This window comes from Herpailurus yagouaroundi, unplaced genomic scaffold (genome assembly GCF_014898765.1).
Source record: "Herpailurus yagouaroundi ecotype Mexico unplaced genomic scaffold, PumYag 483, whole genome shotgun sequence".
Lineage (NCBI taxonomy): Eukaryota > Metazoa > Chordata > Mammalia > Carnivora > Felidae > Herpailurus > Herpailurus yagouaroundi.
In genome coordinates this window covers 4889162-4910703 of record NW_024412700.1, presented here as the reverse complement: position 1 = coordinate 4910703, position 21542 = coordinate 4889162, and the positions used below count along the sequence as shown (strand labels likewise).

Genomic DNA, 21542 nt, shown 5'->3' with positions numbered 1-21542 from the left:
ACTTTACCAGTGGGGGTGGGGGGGGGGCAGGTCCTGTCAAAGTTTCACCAATAAACAGGAAATGTCCACCAGGCTACAGATGAAGTTTTCCCACTTACAGTAAAGGGCAAATTGTGTTTGTGTGCACGGTCGGCGGGTGTGTGACGTGCTGCTCATGACAGCATTACCCTCACGTCATCCTTACACAGCCAATTTTCCTGGAGTTTGCACACGACACATGTACCACTCACCCCATACCCAGTAACAATGGTCGTCTGCCTCGCAGCACTCTAAAAGTTTACGGAACCTTTAAAGACCACTTGTAACTAAAGAACCACTTGTGACACTACCAATGAGAGCAACAGAGAGCTTTCTGGTTTATTTCCAGCACACAGCCAGACGGCCAACAGCCACTGAAAAGATTTCGACCAACAGGATTTTATCGTATGTGCCCCCAGGTTCTCCATACTGTGCAGATACTTTATGCTTGTGACTGCTGTGCATGTAACGCATGACGATGAAACGTTAGTTATTATACAAAGGAATACGATGCAGGGATCACCAAAATTACTTAAGCAATTTTGAATAAAGATCTTCAATGAAATAGACGGCAACCACACGGAAACACCACCCCAGCACCCCGTGGTCCCAGAACACTGTACCTTTCCAAGCATCCTGCCCAGGAAGTAGTAATGTCTGGCGAAGGAGTCTCCCACCAGCATGTGAGCAGCTGGGCTGGGGTACAGAAGGCCCTCGTTAGTAGTCTTAAAGAACCCCTGATTGGGGTTAAATCCCGACTTCAGCAGTTCATTGAGGAACTCTCTGAAAATCCCACCACCGTCGATGCCAGCTTCATCCAGGCCATGTGCGTTGAGCAGGTGCACGCGGATCCGCTTTTTCAAATCAGGCTCTGTTAAAACAAAGGGGTGATGGGGGCGAGGAGAAAAAAATTTTTAAATATGCTATTATTGCTACAGGAAGTTTTGGAAGAGGAGCAAGAGTATTAGAGATATTTTAATGCAGGACTAAAAAAAAAAAAAAATCAATGAGATTAAAACCAGATGATGAAATAGACCGACCAGTAATTCCCCCAAAATTGCCAATGGGAGAAAGAGAGAAAGTTCCTTTATGTTAATATATCACACGTGGAGGTGAGGGGAAACTGAGTGTTCAGGAGCAAATAAAGCCATCCCACCTATTCTAAAGGACAGGATGCTCTAAAATACTAGGAGACTTGAACTAGGAGGGAGGGAATTAAGCACGTGAGAATACCAGGGGAACAGCAACTGTTACCAGGAAAGGTGAAAACCATAAATGGACAAAGAAGATGTCAGCGCAATTAACATTACAAAGAGTCTCTGAAAAAGGTGAACGAGGCAGGAGAGTCAGAATCCAGGATCTACATTATCGTTAAAAACAGTAAGCGGCTGAAAAGGGTACAAGTCTTTTTGGTTATGGTGCGCCACCAAGATTAAAATAAAAAAAATTTGTAAAGTTGGTCAATTAAGCCTGGTATCTTAGAGAAATTTCCACACAGGTCCTCAGGAGGTCAGGAGTGCTGTCAGCAGGGATATGACCTTGGCCTCACCCACAATGATACACAGCCTTAGTTCGGTACAGGCCTCGGGACACAGGCCCCAAATACAAGCCAATGGAAGTGATTCTGCCAAAAGCCAGAACCAGGTGATCTTCACTGGACAGGCTTAATCAGGGTGCGCGGGTCTGAGAAAGTAACTTCACCCTTCCCCACCTGCATCCTGAACGGGAGCAGGTGCGAGCAGGGGCGGCGGGGCAGGGGCGGCGGGGCAGGGGCGGCGGGGCAGGGGCGGCGGGGCAGGGGCGGTTGCCCCGGGCAGGGTGGGTGCGATGCCGAGAGCTCGGAGGTGCAGGCAGCTCGGCCCAGGTCTGCACCTGGTGCCACTTTGCTGCTGGGCTTTCAGGAGCCGCCACCATCTTTCAGGCTTCCCGCGAGGCCGACCTATGCCAAGGGACAGGGGACCTCTAGAAAACACTCCGGAAAGGGGTTTAGCGGAACGTGGCTTCGGGGAGCTGTGTCGCTACTTCTGAAGTCCCAGAGCCTGGCGGTAGATACTCTGTAACACGGTCCAAACGGGGCCGGTACAATTTCTTATATGGACTGAGATCTACACCACTGTGGACAGCGGTACTGACACTATCTTTCACTGACCGGCAGGGGCGAGGGCCACCCCATCCTGCCGGCAGCGACAGAAACACGCTGCTGGGTGAGCTCTGTGTAAAGGCTCACGGTTCCCCCAGAGTAAGGGAGACAAATTAAGCCACCTGGTTACAGCCTGCTCTCGCACTCCATAAAGGGATGCCCATCGTTGATTATTTACCCCGAGCTAGCATTCATGTTAGAATTTTACACACATTACTTCAAGTCTTTTAACAACCTTCTGGGTTAAGAATTATCTCACTCTGGAGTAAGAAAACCAAGGACAAGGAATTATTTTATTTATCTAAAGACATACAGCTGGCACTGTGGCAGGAGTGTTATAATGTAAAGATTTGTCTACTGCCTACAAAGCACAGGCTTTTATACTAAACTATATTCTCTTCTTTCTTTATTTTTCTTTTCTTTTCTTAAAGGTTTTATTTTTAAGCAATCTCGCCAACGTGAGGCTCGAACTCACAACCCTGAAGTCAGGAGTTGCCCACTCTACCGACCGAGCCAGCGGGGTGCCCTCTCTCTTTTGTTTTTACAATTTAATATACTTAAATGAGCAATCAGAACATGCTTTTCGGGGATGGGTTAGATTCCACAATACGTCATTTGCATCTTTTTTTTTTTTATTTTTTTTTTTTAATGTTTATTTATTTTTGAGACAGAGAGAGACAGAGCATGAACAGGGGACGGTAAGAGAGAGAGGGAGACATAGAATCTGAAACAGGGTCCAGACTCTGAGCTGTCAGCACAGAGCCCGACGCGGGGCTTGAACTCACGGACCATGAGATCATGACCTGGGCTGAAGTCGGACACTTAATTGATGGAGCCACCCAGGCACCCCAACATCTATTTTGATCAATAGGATTACAAAGTATGTTCAACCTCAAGATCTACGTAAAATGCCAAAAGAAATCTAAGCAGATAATTGTACGTGCAACATAAAAATAGTTGGGTATTTTTCACCTTTACAGATTCCTTTTTAACGCCCAATTTTAAGGATGAACTATAAGCATTTGTCCTATATAATGTTTTTCAAACCGACTAATAGCAGTCAGCAGCAGATTTTGTAAAAACTCTAAGCGTACAAATGTTACAGGCGGGAGACACTTGGCCACGGCCCCCCTTCAACAGTCTCATGGTGGGCAGGGGGTGTGTCATGATTGCTTGGAGACTCAGTGGGCCATCGGAAGTCGCCTCTCTACTTTGGCTAGAATTGAGATTCTGTGGTTCCCTGAAGCTCATTTCTGTAAACAGTGATATGTAAAAAAAAAAAAAGTAATAAAAAAAACATAATATAATTTCAGAATCAAATCCAGCCTTCGAAATATCTTGACACTACTTGTTTCTAAGGATGAATTTTAAAATCTCTACTTACACGCTAAAGTTTTAGTGGGGGGAAAAAACTAAGTAAAATGTTCCTTTGATTTTACTCTATTACCATTCCCCCTTCAGGAAAACAGTGTAGTAAATCCTGCCCAGTAAACAAACACCTCAAAACCAGCGAACACACAAAGGCTCTCGGAGCGAGCACAGCTCAGTCCAGAGCCAGCTCTGGGGGGCTCTCATCCCAGAAGAGCGATCATGCCCAGAGTGACAGCAGCCCTGAGAGTGAAGGTGATCACAGCTCTGCACCGGGCGCGCCCCCCCCCCGCCCCCATGGCGGCAGCACCGCCATGGGAGGGCTCTCCAGGACCGCCCACCGCCCAGGCCGGAGCCCCAGCAGCCAGCTCTCCCCCTACCAGCTGACGCCCACACTTGAGAAACCTGTTCCGAGATGACAGATGCCGAGCATTGGTGAAGGAAGGATTTGCTTTAACGACTAGATACACGGGGTAATCACATTAACCGATTATACACAGATGATCAATCAACAAAGCACTTCCCACCAACTTCCCCTAAGTAAATGAAACATTCGGAGATGACAGTTAATTTTACTCCTCTCGCTGGTGAGATACCAATTTTAAGCCATGGTTTGAAAACTCCTGTCAAGAAGGCCTGACTCAGAGCATCTGCAGAGATCTAAAGCATTATGACCAAGCATTATGGGAAGGTTTTTCCACATCCCTTGAACTCAGTGCAAGTATCAGAACACACCTCGGGAGGCAGAGTAGGGTCAACTTTCGAACAACTTTAAGCTTCAGGGTTTATTAGGAAATTTGCAGTTTGTTCTAACTGGACAGTAATGTCTTTAAAAACCATCTACATGAATAGTTTTAAAGCTAGTTTAAAGTCGCCGCCGACCACATTTGGAGGCACCCCACCTGCAGCACGTGCAGGAAGCAAGCCTGCGAGAATGAGTGCCCAAGCGGCTGCGCAGGACCGGCCACGCGGGCAGGCCTCCCCTTCCCGACACCCCGCAGCACCGACCGTGCCTCACTTCTGCTCTCACCCACAGTCTTAGTGGCTGGCAAATTATCATTTCGTCTCTCGAGTTTTCCCCAGGTTCAATCGCAAATTCAACAAACATCTACTGAGCACCCGTGACTTGAGCCGGACAGAGGACAAGGACTCCGGGCCGCAGCGCGAGCGCCCCGGCCAAGTGGCAGACACACCACAGCTACTACTGCCGATTCGCGGGGACCGAGGAGCCCCCAGGTGGAGGTCCAGTTTTTCTCAAAAGTGTGTTGGGTTTGAGTCAGAGTTCTGGATTTTGCCCCGTTCGCAGGTAAAACTTACAAACGAACCATGCTGGCTGGCAGTGAGCTGGGACAGCGGCGGTCCGCCCTCAGAGGGCTACGGCACAGGTTAGGTGAGAAAACCACATTATGTGAACATCAAACCCTCACACACAAAACCTGGAAGAGAAGGGACCGGTGCCTGACGCTGGCCGTCCGCCGTTATTGCCACAGCGTAACAAAATCAGCTCTTTAAGAAAAAAATCACTTGAATCGAGGTTTTGCTCCCCTCGGAGAGGCGACTGTTACTTCACTTCTGACGACCTCCCATCTCCTGCAGCCGTGATCCCGACCCTGCCTGCCACCTTCCGCTGCGAGCTCCCTGTACCGATCTAGTCCTGATTTAATGCAGTTAACAGGGATCCCATACTCTTGAAAGAAAAACTATGAACATGTAAACTAGTGATACAACACTTAATGCTGGCTGTCAGATACTCACAGGAGACAAAACGTGTCAATGACCTCTACGCGCGATCCAAAGTGCTGTTACGGGAGAAATCTCTCCGGTCTTTCTCTACTAGCACTGACACTGAAGCCCACGTCCTTTTATAAAGAAATCTGCACTGCACCGAGTTTATTATGGCACGTTAAACAAGGCTTAGAGTTTATAACACACACATAATACAGAACGTAAACGGCGCCCACCAACATTTTCAGAATTCTAGGTCGCCAACTAAATTTTAGAAACAGACATCTGCAGGTGGAGTGGAGGGGTTTTTTTTTTGCCTTAAAAACAGAAATCACTACTTGAAAAAGTCTCCTGTTGCAATAATTATCTGTCAGTCTTAGGAATGTTATTTGATAATACACATCTACAGACCCGGCATGCTACATTTCACTGTTAAAACTCATTACAGAACAAGACGACGGACACCAAGGTTTTAGTGAGGACCTTTTTCTAAAAGAATCCCTCAGACTCCCCCTGCCGCACACATACACACAGACAGAATTATACATACCATTTTCTGGGGAAAGTTTGTCATAAGCATCTTCATAAATATAATTTCTTCTTATAGTGACATTAATTCCATCCAGAAACGGACCGTCTCCTTGCACCTCTTGCTTATCTGCATAAATCAACCTTTGAAAGATCTAACAAACAGAGGAAGCTGTCAGGTCATCTGAAATGAGACTTTGTTATAAACATAAGCAACAAAAAACTGCTACATAAATCTTTAGTCTTCTATCTCCGTGAATTCAGAAACAAATTTTAAAAGCCAAGGTATCGAATATGAACTTTCGGCCTTATCAGTAGACATGCGATATTTGTGTATTTGTAACCTTGCTCCTCTTCCCCATCTTACAACAAATTTTTAAAGTCCCATGCTGTAGTACTGTCAGTATTTTCTTTTACAAACCCTTTAGAAAAACCCAGGTGACAGAAAAAGAACGAATATCTTTCTTTGTAAAGCTGTGTATCACTAGTAGGAATATCTCCCTAACAATAAAACTCAGCTGATTTTTTTTTTTTTTTTGATGCTAAAAATCCAGTAGAGGGAGCTCAGGAACTATGTAATATCATGTTGCATTTGTGCCTCTGTGTGTGTGTGTGTGTGTCTTAACAAAGAAACACCAACAGCTTTAAAAGAAATTCAATCTTTTGCTCATCCTATAAAGAGTGGGCAGGACTAAAATTACCCTCTTGAATCCATTACTTAAGAATGGAGCCTGGTAGGGGTGCCTGGGTAGCTCGGTCCGTTAAGCGTCCAACTCTGGAATTCAGTTCAGGTCATGATCTCACAATTCATGAGTTCGAGCCCCACACTGGGCTCCATGCTGTCAGTGTGGAGCCTGCTTAGGATTCTCTCTCTCTCTGCCCCTCCCCAGCTCACTCTCTTTCTAACTAAGTAAACTTAAAAAAAAAAAAGCCTGGTAGTTTTTAGAAATTTGCTAAGTTGATGAATACAAACAAAACGTTTTAAAATCTCAAAACAGATAAATACAAAGTTTTGTACATTAGTCAAAAATGACCAGGCAAGAAGTTGACTATCCAAGTCTCTTTTATAAACTAGTATTTGTGATAAATAACTTCAACGTAATGTACAGAAGCGTATCTTTTCAAAAAATATGCATTTTCAAAACCAATACAAAATTCAGTAGACAAAGGACCTCATCCTCCCATAAGACGACGATGGTGTGACAGGCCTCTGAACTCTAGGTACAACTAAGGAGAAAATCTTTCAAGTCTATATAAAGAGGTACTTGGTTGGACTATGCTTTCTAAAAAAAAAAAAGAAGAGCAAAGCAAAGCAAAAGTTTATTTTGAGAGAGAAAGCGCAGGGATGCACGCGAGTGGGGGGGGGGGGGGGCAGAAAGAACCCCACGCAGGCTCCGCCCTGACTCGGGGGCTCGACCCCACCGTGAGATCATGACCCGAGCCGAAATGAAGAGTCAGACGCTAATAACTGACTGAGCCACCCAGGCGCCCCTGGACTATGCTTGTATAAATCGCGCTCAGCTATTATCACCTAATGAGGAAAATAAGAAGTACAGAATCAGCACCACACACCTTCGGAGACTTTGTGGCTGGTGTTAGTGCAACGCTGAAATGGTGCTAAGTGACTGTGACACACACGCGGTCTATGAAGACACCAAGCCGCTTACCTTGACTCGCTCCTCAAATGGAACCACAAAGGGCAATTCTGTCAGGATGGCGAGTTGTCTTTCCTCAGAGACAGACAGCGGTGGGGACTCCAAACCCACTGCAACACATTTTAAAGGCTTTGTGGAGTTACGGGCACGGACACACCCCACCCTGCGGCACCTGGCAGACACTGTGTGCCACGAACAGAAGGTGGGTGCCGACCCCGTGCCCGGTGCCTCCGTGGGCACCATTTCCAGCAGCACTTGCACACTTCGTGTCCTCGTGTCACATTTCGGTAACTCTTGCGACATTTCTAACTTTTTCATAATTACATTTGTTACGGTCATCTGTGATCCGTGATTCTCAGTCACTGAAACGACTCAGATGATAGCATCATTTCCAAAAAGTGTATTTTTTTAATATGACAGAGAGCGTGAGAGTGCAAGTGAGGGAGGGCAGGGAGAGAATCCCAAGCAGGCTGCACACTCAGCATGGAGCCCGAGGCAGGTGTGGATCATGACCTGAGCCAAAACCAAGAGTGAGATGCTCAACTGACCGAGCCACCCAGGCGCCCCTAAAAGTTTCTTCTAATGAAGGTACATTTGTCGTTTCTTTAGACGTAATGCGACGGCGCTCTTAACCTTTACATACGCTGGAAAACCAAAAAATTCATTTGACTTGTTCTGCGACATACACTTGATTGCGGTGGTGGAGAGCAGAACCCACCATGTCCTTGAGGTCTGCTTGGACCCTTCCCTCCCAGACGCACAAGGCTACACACTACATGGTTCCATTTAAAGACGTTCTGGAAAAGGCAAAGCTACCAGGACAGAAACAAATCAGTGGTTCCCAGGGGCAGGGGCTGGGGCAAGGAGCCGGGGGCGAGGGCTAAGTACAAAGGAACACGAGGTAATTTCCGGAACGATGAGCCTTTTCTCTATGATTGATCGTGGTGGCCTATGTTTATCAAAAATCACAGAACAGTACACTGAAAAGAGTGAACTTCCCGGTATGGAATGGAAGTCCATAACCCTGAACGGAAAGGAGGCCTCAAGGCCACAGAGAACTCACCGTCCAGGCTCGACTGCAGGGGGCCGATCCTCCCCATCCGCCGGTACCTCCACACGTGTCTGGAAGCCGGAACGTAGAGCTGGGTGACCTGCGGAGCCGGCAACGCTTGCTTAGTACATCCTTGTGCTGTGGCGCGAACTTTAACTTGTCACATGTGAACTAAGTCGTGCCTTACACGTACAGTGTCAGCCGGGTCCTGCTCTTTGATCTCATGTCCTTTCCATGTCCTCGTCCCCCCTCTCTCCCCTGCTGGCTACCCTTTCACGCTTTGACAGTGTAACTGCTTCTAACACATCCCAGGGAACTCTCTGCTGCTTCTGGCTAATGCCGTGTAACAGGTGCATATAGTAAACGGTCATGGGATCACTTTCTAAACGAAAACGTATCACGCTTAAAGAATGAATTTCTTACTACTAAATATTCAGCATCTCATAATTACAAAATCTGAGTATCCAGCGAGGCTGGGGTCGTGTGCACTCTGGAAGCCTCGCCACTCTGTGGGCTCCCCCGGCCCTGAGCGGGCCGGGTCAGAGCAGCTGGGTGGCAGGCCCCCCAGGCCCCCCCCCCCCCCCCCGGCCGGGCGGTGCTGCCAGCTGAGGCCCCTCGGGGCTAACACGGGCTTCTGGCCTGGTTCCCACACACATGTGCAGCGGCATCAGGAGGGCTCCTCACATCCAGGTTCGGTTTCTGGCCAGGACGCTTCGTGGGCAGAGTGTCCTTTCCTCAAGGCACGTGTCCGGTGACCGCAGGTCTGGGTACCCGTTGTTACAAAGCGATGAGGCCAAGAGAGGGACCAGCTGCGCTACCAGGCACGGTGTGGCGCAGCTGACGTTTTTGCCACAGCTGAGTCTCCTGGGGTAGCAGCGGCACAGCGAGGGGCGTCCGGCACTGGACCCTCATCTGCTGGGGTCTCCAGCCCGGTAACAGCAGGTCCCCTTGTGGCCTGCACCCCGAGGGCACCGCCTAGATCGTTGACTCATCAGAGCTGCAGACTGTGGGGCTCCAGGTCAAAAGCGGCTTCTTCATGCATCATGAGCCACCCCTACACCGAGAAGGGTCTCACATCACCACTACTCAGCCTGAGATACATGAAGTTCGTAAGGGAAAGGCAGACTCAGTGCATGATTACTTTTTTCCGAACCCGTCCTCAAAATAATAAGGTGGTTCCTCTGCTTATAAGATGGCCAATCACATTCTTCATTTTCTAACGTTTAGAACACTTTTGAAAAAGTTTTATTTATTTGAGTAATCTCTACACCCAATGTGGGGTTTGGAACCACAACCCTGAGATCAAGAGTCCCATGCTTTTCCGACTGAGCCGGCCAGGCACCTGTAACTCACAGATTTAAGCATATTCGACGTTTAGTCCATTACACCTGTTCCGAAGGGCCGGGGCCTCCTGTGGTTCCCATATTCTCCAGTGACAAGACACTCCATCGTTCCAAAGGCTGTTTCCTTTTGGTGGTAAATGTTGTTCGGAGGCCCCATCCCGGGCCTTGGAGATGTCCATCTGCTACAGCGTTGGCCGTGGTTTCGCAGCCTAACCAGTGGGCACAGCCAGGCGCCACACGCTCCAAGATTCATGCAGACACAGTAATGCTTCTGAAACTGTTATAAAGCACCTCTGTTTTCTCCTTCTCCTTCTCCTTCTTCTTCTTTTTAAGTAGGCTCTATGCCCCGAGTGGGGCCTGAACTCATGACCCTAAGATCAAGACCTGAGCTGAGAGCGAGGCGGATGCTTAACTGACTGAGCCACCCAGGCGCCTGCTGTTTTCTTTCCTTTAATGCTTCTACAGTCCTGTTTCTTCTACACCCTCCACCCCGAGATTTTGAAATGAATACAATCATGCCTTTCACTGACAAACAAGAACGAAAACGGTTCATAGACGTCTGTTAATGTTACTTGAATTTCTGAAAATATATTATACTGCTGAATCTACTTTAGACCTAGGTTTTAGTAATTTTAGTAACATTCAAATTTGTCTGTTCCTTTAGAAAATCAAGGACATGCTCCATTTCCTCTAAGTACCAAATATGCGTCAATAATTATAATACCTTTCAATAAAAGCAACATCTTTTGCAACCCCAACAAAGAACCACTAGGCTTCAATATAATTTGTGGTTAAAGGAGAAAATCAGGATTAATAACAAACTCAGGATGCATGTTTAAGTCGATGGTACTGCTATATATTCTATCTTGTGACCTAAGCGTTAATAATAAAAAAGTTTACTATTAATATTTTGTTACATACTAAGTAACAAATGAACCAAATGAACCAATTTAAAAGGCTTTATCCTCCCTCGAAAGACAAAAGCTGAGACAATGTTTAATGAAAACTATGTAAAAAGATCTTTCCATAAACCTTATCTGCTTTAATATCTTCCTGTTCTGACAGCCAGTGGCTTGGAGGACAGAAATTTCTTCTGGTGTCTCTGGACTTCAGCATCTTCACAAGGCTGGTGATAACCTGCAGAGGGAGAGCAGGGCCGAGTCACGTGAGCAAGCCCAGTAACGACCACCGCACAAGAGAGGCAACAACACGGCAGCCCCCCTGTATGCCTGTGAGTGCGTGGGCTGGGCCGTCCGGGCCTCCCCTCGGCCACCACCAGTCAGGCCACAGGAGAGTACCTTATCCTGTGACCCCAAGAATGAGTCTGTGTTTTTTTAAGATAAATAATACAATTTTTAAAAAATGTTTATTTTTTAGAGAAAGAGAGAGAGAGAGTAGGGGAGGGGCAGAGAGAGGGGGAGAGAGATGATCCCAAGCAGCCTCCACGCGGTCAGTGTAGAGGCCGAGTGGGGTTCGATCCCATGAACCGTGGGATCATGACCTGAGCCGAAATCAAGAGTCGGACGCTTAACCGACTGAGCCGCCCAGGCGCCTCAAGAATGAGTCAAGTACAAAGTGGTTAGTTAAGTGCCAGTGAAGAGAGAAAAATTAACAGGAACATGTTAAAGGCTGTCTACAAAGGAGGTAGCAAATGAGTTTTGAAACACAAATTTGGAAATGTATTAGCTCATTTGAGCTATAATGTAAGAAATCTCCAAGTACGGCAATTCTGTAAAACTTTTTCCTACAGTAATAGCATTTATTTTTTCTTAAAAGACGCTCTGTCAAGTGCACGGGCGGGGGGGGGGGGGGGGAGAGTCCTACATGGACCTCTGACATCTGCCAAAAAAGACCAACAATTCCTGTCTTTCCCTTATACACGTCTCTGGAGTCAGGCCTGCTTCTCACCATGATTCTACACACACTGGGCCCCACTCCTCTCATAAAGCCCCCCCATGCTGACACTTTGCATTTCAGTACTGCTTCTGCAGTGAGCTCTGGTCCCTCTCTGGCTACGTAGGAAGCTGCCTCTGAAGAAAAGCCAGCTGAGGACCCGCAAACCTAGTAGGCATTCAATGACTGACTTGGGATCAATAATTAATTATAAATTTTAGACTATATGAGTAAGAGAGCTAATGGCACTGCCTATTTAAAAAAGACCCGACGGCGGGAATAAAAAATAAAAAATAAGACCTGACATTTTTTATTAAATACAAATGGACTTTGCAATAAGCCAAGATAAAACCAACATAAAATTGTAAATCCAATTTACAACCAGGATTTGATCATACAACTACTATGTACTGAAAGTAAGGCTATGATGACGTTTTCCAAAAAAGTCAGCCAGGCCTCTGTCCACATGGCCTCTAATTAAGTAAAATACAATTTGGATAAGGAATTAGGATAAAATATAATTCGGATAAGGAAAAAAATTAGGATAACATGATAAATTTCCAAATATACCCACAAGACAAATAAGACTGCATAATTTCAACTGTTAATAGAGATTTCTCTTTAAAATTTTACAATTCAGGGGCGCCTGCATGGCTCAGTCAGTCAGGCATCCGACTTCTGGTCAGGTCACGATCTCACGGTTAGTGGGTTTGAGCCCCGCGTTGGGCTCTACGCTGACCGTTCTTAGCCTGCTTGGGATTGTGTCTCCCTCCCTCTCTTTTCTGCCCCCCCCCCCCCCCGCGTCCCCTGCTCATGCTCCGTGTGTGCGCGTCTGTCTCTCTCTCAAAAAGAAACAAACATTAAAAAATTTTTTTCTTTAATTTAAAATTTACAACCCAGCATGTATATACCACAGAAATACAAATGCTTCTTTCATGACGTGCAAACCCTGGCATCCAGGGATACCAGAAACTCCGTGTGTCCAACAAAAGCAGGTGAGAAAGGGCCCTCGGCTGACACCTCAGACGGCTATAATGTGGACACACGGCTTGGATGAGATGCCCACGGATGGAGCCAACAGTTAGTAGTTGAGCAGTTCGGCCGCACAGACAAAACCACATCAGCATAAATGTCTCAAGACCTAGAATACAGCCTTCTGACTGGCGGAATTTCTTCCCGGTTTGTTCTTCCTCATCCCTTGTGGCAGGTGAAGGCCTATCCTAACACTATGGTAACATCCTTTCTCAATCAGCAGTAATTAGCTTAGGTGAGTCAGCCTGAACCTGTCGTCGGTCACCCCCCACTCCTGACTCTCTTATGCTTGCTCAGGGCTTAAGTCAGGCACCTGCAACGCTCTATGAGCACGAAAAGACCAGATGGCGATGAGTTACGCTACACGTGTGGTCTTGTCTGGGACAACCGACGGGTCAGTGCACGCAGAGCACGACACAAGCACGTGCCCTCTTCCGAGAGCACAGACAGAAGCACCATCTTTTTCTTTGAAGTTTATCACATCTTGGGGCGCCTGGGGGGCTCAGTCGGTTAAGGGTCCGACTGTTGATTTCCGCTCAGGTCGTGATCTCATGCTCATGGGTTCAAGCCCCGCATCGGGCTCCGTGCTGACAGCGTGGAGCCTGTTTGGGACTCTGTCTCTGTCTCTGCCTCCCCTCTGCTCCGTCTCTCTCTCAAAATAAATAAATAAACAAACAAATTTTTTTTTAAAATATCACAGCTTATACCTTTCCATTTTCATAACCAGCCATATTAGTATTTCAAGTAAATTCAGACTGAACAGATACTGGGCCGAAATTTACACGATACACCACGACTGTTAGCAGAAGACATGCTTTCTGACACACGTTTCATGTATTTCTTTAACTGCGCCCATTTACTTATGGCTCACGTGTGGCACCCCACTGAAAGGTGGCATCCTCTTGTACTGACCTTCCCCGTTGCACAGCTGAGGAAACGTAGCTTTCCTGAGGGTGAGAGACTTGCTCCCGGGCCCGTGAGGGGCAGGGCCAGGGCTGCCTCACTCTAGAATAAAACCTTCTATCTGCCTCCTGGTAGTCATCTTTCAACCTCTGGTCATGAGGACATTTGTTTTCTGCAGGTCACAGACATGAAACTATGTATGAGGCAATTAATGCCATAAGTTACTTTCTTCTTTTAAATTACTGTGAAATTAAACACTAAAAAGTTTCAATACAGGCAGCCACTGTCTTATTTTCACATCCTAAGTATAAAAAAAGAAGCAATCACATATTACTTCTTTTTAAAGTTTGTTTATTTATTTTGAGAAAGAGACTGCAAGTGGGGAAGGGGCAGAGAGAGAGAGAGAGAGAGAGAGAGAGAGAGAGACTCCCAAGCAGGCTCCACACCACCAGTGCAGAGCCCCACGCAGGGCCTGACTCTCACGAACCGCGAGATCGTGACCTGAGCCGAAGTCGGACGCTCAACCGATGGAGCCCCCCAGGCACCCCAGTAATCGCTTATTACTTATACATGTCCTGGTATAATCTATCCTCTTTCAGAAACAAGGAAAGGGAGAGAGAGGGAGGGAGGAGAAAGCGGGAGGCACAAAGTGATGGGGGCCTGAGGAGGCTTGTAAGGGGCGAGATGTCAAGAAGGAGTCACTGTGAAAAAGCAGGTCTTACAGCTCAGAGCTGACGGCAGGCCAACCTCGAAGAGGAATCTTGGAGAGGATTTAGCCGAAAAAATAAAGACACCTGTTAAATTTTAATTTCAGGTAAATAGCAAATAATTTTTTAGAATAAATATGCTCCAAATATTGCTTTTTTAAAAAATGTAAGTATATCCAAAATACTGCACAGGACCTATTTTTATCTAAAACAAGCCATGACATTAAAATTTAACTGGGTGACACATTTTTATTTGCTAAATCTGGTAATACTAGCCCGGAACCAATTCCCAAAATCCTTTTTTAGATATGTCAAATCCCATATTTTAAATTCAACTAAAAACACTTCCTCCATTTAAACTAGTCTCTTCTAAGTTTCACAGAAAAATGCAAATTTTAAGAAACCGCAAAACTTTAACGGGGTCCATTTGTGATGTCAAATCACCCCCGATCACATTCCTGCTCCCTGCATGCATTTTCAGGGCCACAAACTCAACTGCTGTACAAATATGTAGTATCGGAAAGAAATGTGGAGGTGACCATTAAAAAGTTACATAAATCGACTAAAGACTGTGAAAGGTAAGGAGAACTGGGGCACCAATTTCGAACTGGATTAACAGCCACTGCTGAGATCAGAGGGCAGTTTTGCTCTCAGTTAATTTTATTAAATTTTCTGGTACAGACATGCACACTAAAGAAGCCTGTACCAAAACAGAAGGAATTTTAGATTTTTTTTAGTTTTTAGAGAAAGCGTGTGCACGTACACGCGCGTGATGGGGGAAAGGACACAGGGCGAGGGAGAGGGACTCTTAAGCAGATTCCATGCCCAGTGAGGGACTCAATCTCACAACAGCAGGATCATGACCTGAGCCGACTGACATCAAGAGCTGGACGCTCAACCAACCGAGCCGCCCAGGCACCCTGACTTAAATCTAAAATTTAGTTCCTGCTTAAATCTAAAATTTGTTGGGGCGCCCAGTGTCTCAACGGGTTGATCGTCTGACTCTTGATTTTGGCTCAGGTCACGATCTCACAGTTGGGGGATAGAGCCCATGTCAGGCTTTGCACTGACGGTGTGGAGCCTGCTCAGGATTCTCTCTCTCTCTGCTCCTCCCCCTCTGGTGCAATCCTGTGCGCCCTCTCTCTAAAATAGATAAACTTAAAAACAATCAGAGGGGCGCCTGGGTGGCTCAGTCGGTTAAGTGTTCGACTTTGGCTCAGGTCATGATCTCACGGTTCGTGGGTTTGAGCCCCACGTCAGGCTCTGTGCTGACAGCTCGGAGCCTGGAGCTGCTTCGGATTCTGTGTCTCCCTCTCTCTCTGCCCCTCCCCCACTCATGGTCACTCACACTCTCTCTCTCTCTCTCAAGAATAAATAAACATTCGGGGCGCCTGGGTGGCTCAGTTAAGTGTCCGACTTCGGCTCAGGTCATGGGTTCATGGGTTCGAGCCCCGCGTCAGGTTCTGTGCTGACAGCTCGGAGCCTGGAGCCTGCTTTGGATTCTGTGTCTCCCTCTCACTCTGCCCCTCCCCCACTCACACTCTGTCTCTCTGTCTCTGTCTCTGTCTCTCTCTCAAAAGTAAATAAACATTAAAAAAAATAATAAAAATAAATACACAGGACCTACGTCACAGTAAGCCTACTTTTGCTATATGAGATCAAAGGTTATACATATCTGCCCCAAGTGATTTCTTTACACAGTGAGGCCTATGGTTCTTAACCCTGGCTGCATATTGAAATCTCCTGGGTTTTTTTTTTGTTTTTTGTTAAAGTTTATTTATTTTGGGAGTAAGGAGGGCAGAGAGAAAGAGAGGGGGAGAGAGAATCCCAAGCAGGCTCCTTGTTGTCAGTGAGCTGTCAGGGCTTGAACTCACAAACTGTGAGATCACGACTGAGCTGAAAGCGTAAGTCTGATGCTTAACCAACTGAGCCACCCAAGTGCCCCAAAATCTTCTGCTGATGAATGCCTGGGCAGAGGTACCAGCAACAGTGATTTTCATTCAATTCTTTGAGGTAAAGCCGGTCAATTGTTTTTAACTGTTCCCCGGGAGATCCTTGACTACTAGCGTGTTAAGAAATAGGAAGTAAAACAGAACACAAACACGCACGTACTTGGAATAACCAGGTGTGCCCAGCCCCACTGACACTCTCAGCAGGCTTCAACAGCTATAAATACAACAGCACTGTATTTATTTGGTATGTTTCGCTCTCGTCCACCATATCATGTCTGCCCATGCTAGATCTACACCTTAAATACACGCTCAATAACTAAAAAAATTATGTAAGTAAACCTTCAGAAATACACACAGTTGTTTTTCATGTTCTATTACTTCCCATAATAGTGTTCAGATAACTGGTGGTAGCGGAGCCCCAACCCCGAGGTCACGAAGCGTCCGCTGTGGACTGATGTCAGGTTAGCCAAGTTTTATAAAGCCTTTAGTTACGACCTGCGAAAACTGGTGTATCTTTAAAGACAACCGGGTTTTCCAGGATGTCTAAAACACTACAAAATTACTTCTGAAAGTACCCATTTTATTCAGTAGTCAGAAACTAAACAAAAACCTTCAAAGACCGGAAAGGAAGTGACACTACCCTGCAAGAACAAAGGTGCGTCGCGTGCCTAACAGCGACAGTTCACGGCGGCACGCTAGGGCCGTGTTAGGGCACTGCTGTTGTTTTAATGTTCACTTCTTAAACGATTCTTTTTGAGCCTGAAAAATAAAACCAGCCACCGAGAAAGTGAACATCACTCACAATACAGACCTCCGTCTCTCCACGCAGAGGTGTGCAGACGAGAGAGGCTCCGGAAGTCTCTTCCCTGCTCCCCAGGCCCCCACCTTCCGGGTAGGGGACTCCTATGTAGGCGACAGCTCCCACAGAAGCCGCATCACACAGGACTTCCTATCTCCTGATAGGGCTCAAGTAATTAGACCTGTAAATTACGCCTCAAGAGGAGTTTATAAATTTGATAAATGCATAAACTGTTTTAGCAGTGTCAATGCGGGGCCTAGCAACTGACCTCAATTCTTAGAGTGACAAAGAAAGATGACTCTATCCACTTAAAATTCTATGCTCTGTGACCAGCCAGCAGGGCCTCTCACAGAAATCAGTCTGAAAGGCCCATCGTAAGACTGAAAAATGAAAATGGCTGCCGGCCGGAGGAGTCAGGCCTCATCATTTGCAATTCTGTCACCATCAGCGGAAGGCAGGAAATCATGGGCAAAATGCTTTTACCTTTCTGGTTGCTTCTACCTTGAATTCTTCAATTCAAATCTGGCCCTAAAATACCTATGAAATGCTAGCATTCTATTTTCGTAGTCTTCCGAGGGGGATGCAGAGTAGCGGCCGGGTTCGGATGCCGGTTCTATTCACCGGCGGCCATGCCTCATCTGTAAAATGGGGACAATAATGGCATCTTCCTGGCAGAATTAACATATGTACAGCTCTGAGACTACCGCCTGGGACACGGTATCCACTGGGAGGTAGGTAATTCTTTTGATCTCATGTTAAAGATAATTTTTTCTTACACGGAAAAAACCCTTTTCTACTCAAAAACTATGCCTCGATTTTTCATTTTTTGGGGGGCTCAGCTTAGCAGCAGAGAGTATGAAGAAGGTTTCTTTTCCCCAAAGAACAGGAATCCTGTTCAAAAAACTGTCTTTCAAACAATTCTGTTCTAAACCCAGGTCTTTGTAACCACTCGATTTCAAACCTAAAACAATCCCGTACCACAAAAGTGAACCTTCACCCTAATTCCTAAAAGCCGCAATCCTTAATCAAGTGGTAATGAGTCATTTGAAGGCAGAAGAAAAAATTCACTACAGAATTTTCATTTACTGCCAAAGCAAAACAAGGCCAGGGGGAAATATCTTATACAGAATTATTAAATTCTGAGATTTCTAAGTCCTAAAGATAAGCCTGCCGTGTGAAAATTATGAGGTTCTCAATAGGTGCTATAAAATAATGAGATTATCTGATAGTGCACACAAACCTGATATCCTACATAATGGAAAGCTTTATTAACAAAGATCCCAGAGTTTAATTAAATACTTAAAGAAAAACACATATGCCACCATAATACACGTATCCAGGAAAAGTTTACATAAGAATTTTAAGTTTTAAATGGGTTAGACAGCTTATTTTTAACTTAGAAAAGTTGCAAAACTGTCACTCCTTAAGAATGGATATATTAAGGGTTCAACATGTGACCTTTAGAGTTTACTTGGGAATGCAGAGATAGGTAATTAAAATAAATTGTGCAAACATATATTACATCAATCTGCACAAATTATAAATTCAATGATGCATTAGTACTGTGTTCAGTGCAATCAAAACATTATCAGTTACTCTCACTGCTACTAATGCTCATGCTCCTAAGTGAAATGTGTTGTAAAATCCGGCACAATGGGCTGGATAGAGACTATCGTGCACTCGTCGGATGAATAAGCAGTCCTTAATTAGCCCATCAGGTTAAGTGCGAGCGTTAATGGGCCTTTCCGAAAGTCTAGCTTGACATCTTTCTCCAAACATGGCCAAGAAGAAAGTTCCATTAGCAATATTAATACAAGCTTAGTTGATCATTTTCATTCAATTAACTTCTTTCAATTAAATAGATAGCTTGACAAAAGCAGTGATAAAAGACCTGGAGGGACAGCTGATGATTGGAGCCGCACATTAGTGCGCGAGGGGTCGCGGGTATCAAACGGACTGTAAATCCAGCATTCAATTTGGAAAATGCACTTCTTCTGCTCCCACTCCCTTAATGAGCGATTTTAGCTGACTGGATGTGTTTGCTGCAGAAATTTCGTGGCAAGTCAAGCACCCTCGATCTTTTCTTTTTTTCTACCCTCAGTGATACTCGCACTGGTGGGGATTTCCTGCCAGTGTTCCAGCCACGGCAAACCCGTAGCTTCTCTTTGGGCATGGGTGAAAATGAAGATACCCTAAAACAATTTACATGCAGCTTACATTACACTAAAGACTTTATCACACCTTTTTTTTTTAAATGTTTTTTTTTTGTTGTTGTTGTTGTTTTTAATTTTTGAGAGAGAGAGAGAGCGTGAGCAGGGGAGGGGGCAGAGAGAGGAGACACGGACTCCGAAGCAGGCTCCAGGCTCTGAAGTGTCAGCACAGAGCCCGACGTGGGGCTTGAACTCACGAACCATGAGATCATGATCAGAGCCGAAGTCAGAGGCTTAACCGACTGAGCCACCCAGGTGCCCCTTATCCCACTTTTCTTAATCAATTTCTCAAGAGATTAAAAAAAAAAAAAAAAATCTGTAAGAGATCTTTTGGTGAAATATGAAAATGAAAATATTTTAAAATTTTATTTATACTTTATCCAGTCACTAAAAGTACTTAGAGCAACTTATAAATGATGCATGTAACAATGTAAACACAAGGTTTTAAAAGAAGGCAAAAGCAAAATTAAAATGCATTTTCTTCATTTAAAAAAGTTTTGCAAATTAAGAATGATGCCGGATGCAAACCTGTCCTTCCGTTTTTATGAAATGAATCAAGTCAGGACATGTTTGTACATTGTGTGACCTCCTAAACACACACACACACACACACACACACACACACACACACACACCCCGCATATTCTATACCTTAAATAACTGAATCCATCGCTTCTGTTCCATTTGTATACACTGTTGCATTTCAGAATTAGTCGTAACCCCAATACTTTGAAATGCTGTAATATACTCTTCTCGAACTTCTGGCTTGGTTTCTGGATAAGCCAACTTGATGATCCCTAGGCACGCATCTCGGAGGCAGCGAGACAACATTATCAGCTCTTCTAGGGTAAAAGGCATCATTGACGATTGTCTCTGACCTACAACTGAGAAACACAGTTCAATATTCTATCATACTTGTTTTTTCTCATTTCTCAACACAGTGAGAGGCTTAAGAGGTTTAAAACTTTTCTATCATCTATGAAAACAGACAGGCAGTGAAGCCAAAACAACCCAGATTCCTCAAAACTCTTACCTTCTATGGGGTCCCCAAAGAACTCACTGTCATGTATGGAAATTAGCGAGTGACTGAACAAAGAGCTGAACAGGTAGAAGAGAGGGATGATTCGATTGGAGTCTTCCAAAGACAGAGGGGAGCCCCGAGATATCACCTGGAGCAGTGGCACCATCGACCTTGAAATGGGAGCGAAAAGAGCCACAATGACTTTAAGGTCAGTTTTCATTTGGGAATGAGTTAAGACAGGCCGTCAGAGAAGCATGATCAGGGAAAATAACATTCCCATTAGCAGCTGAACTACTTCAAGGGAAGGCAAGTCCTTCTGATAACATGGGTTCGTAAATAACTCCAATTAAAAAGCAGGACACAACCCACCACTCCTTACTAATGTTCCTGCCACCGTGATCAACTGGACGAATCCAGTCACCGAGCGAGCCAGCGGTCCCCAGAGAGAGGTCATAGTAAGTAACGCCACTGTTAAAGACCCAGACTTCATTTCTGTGTTGAAAACTGTCCCCTTTCCCCCCTCTCTACTTAACGGATTTAACAAAGAATCAAGTTGGTCTCGTGAAAAATTTACCCAGTGACTTACATTTGGGAACATTCAAAACGGCCGAGTATGGAACCCTGACCAGAACCTTCAGGAATAAAGGTCCCCCTCTTCTGTGCTGGGCCTTGTTTCCACTCCGCAGGTTCCCTCACCAGCTCTCGTCAGCGCCCCTGCTTGTAGCAGGAGGGCTGATCTCAAGCAAGGCCGTCTGCGGGGCACCCCAGAGTCTCTGTCACGGGTCAGGAGCTGAGAGCCACCTGGAACCTGTCCCGTCCTCTCTCGGTCAAATGTGGCCCCTTGTCCTGCTGACCATCCAGGGAACGGAGGGTCACGTGTAAGCACTCCCGCGTCTATCAAGCCCCACGGTCCCCTCAGCATGTCCCGCCAACCCTGAACAGGCAGGTGTCGTGCGTGATCACCGGCTCATCTTCATCCACGTACGTTTATACTTGAACACTTATTTCCACAAAACCACAGGTGTGAATCAGGTGAACTGTGACCAGGAATAAGGAGCCACAAGTTACCAACCGGTTGCGCACCACTGCCAAGTTACGTGAGAGCCCGAAGCAGAAGGTAAGGCCAGGCAAATGTAGTTATTCCTAGTGGGGCTCCGGTGAGCTGGCCTGAGCGGCCTGGAGCGTTAGGGTGTCCAC

At 45.8% G+C, this 21542-nt stretch overlaps 1 protein-coding gene across 2 annotated transcripts in view; it reads right to left on the bottom strand.

Annotated features, from left to right (window-relative positions):
- UBE3C (ubiquitin protein ligase E3C) overlaps positions 1–21542 on the bottom strand; it is a 110778-nt gene that overhangs the window by 39906 nt on the left and 49330 nt on the right. For both annotated transcript variants that reach the window (XM_040464505.1, XM_040464506.1), the window contains 7 exons: positions 20358–20515; positions 19976–20208; positions 10861–10965; positions 8498–8585; positions 7447–7544; positions 5802–5934; positions 642–889 (listed from right to left, as the gene is read on the bottom strand). In XM_040464505.1, the coding sequence (XP_040320439.1) occupies positions 642–889; positions 5802–5934; positions 7447–7544; positions 8498–8585; positions 10861–10965; positions 19976–20208; positions 20358–20515 (1063 nt within the window). The remainder of the gene's footprint in view (positions 1–641; positions 890–5801; positions 5935–7446; positions 7545–8497; positions 8586–10860; positions 10966–19975; positions 20209–20357; positions 20516–21542) is intronic.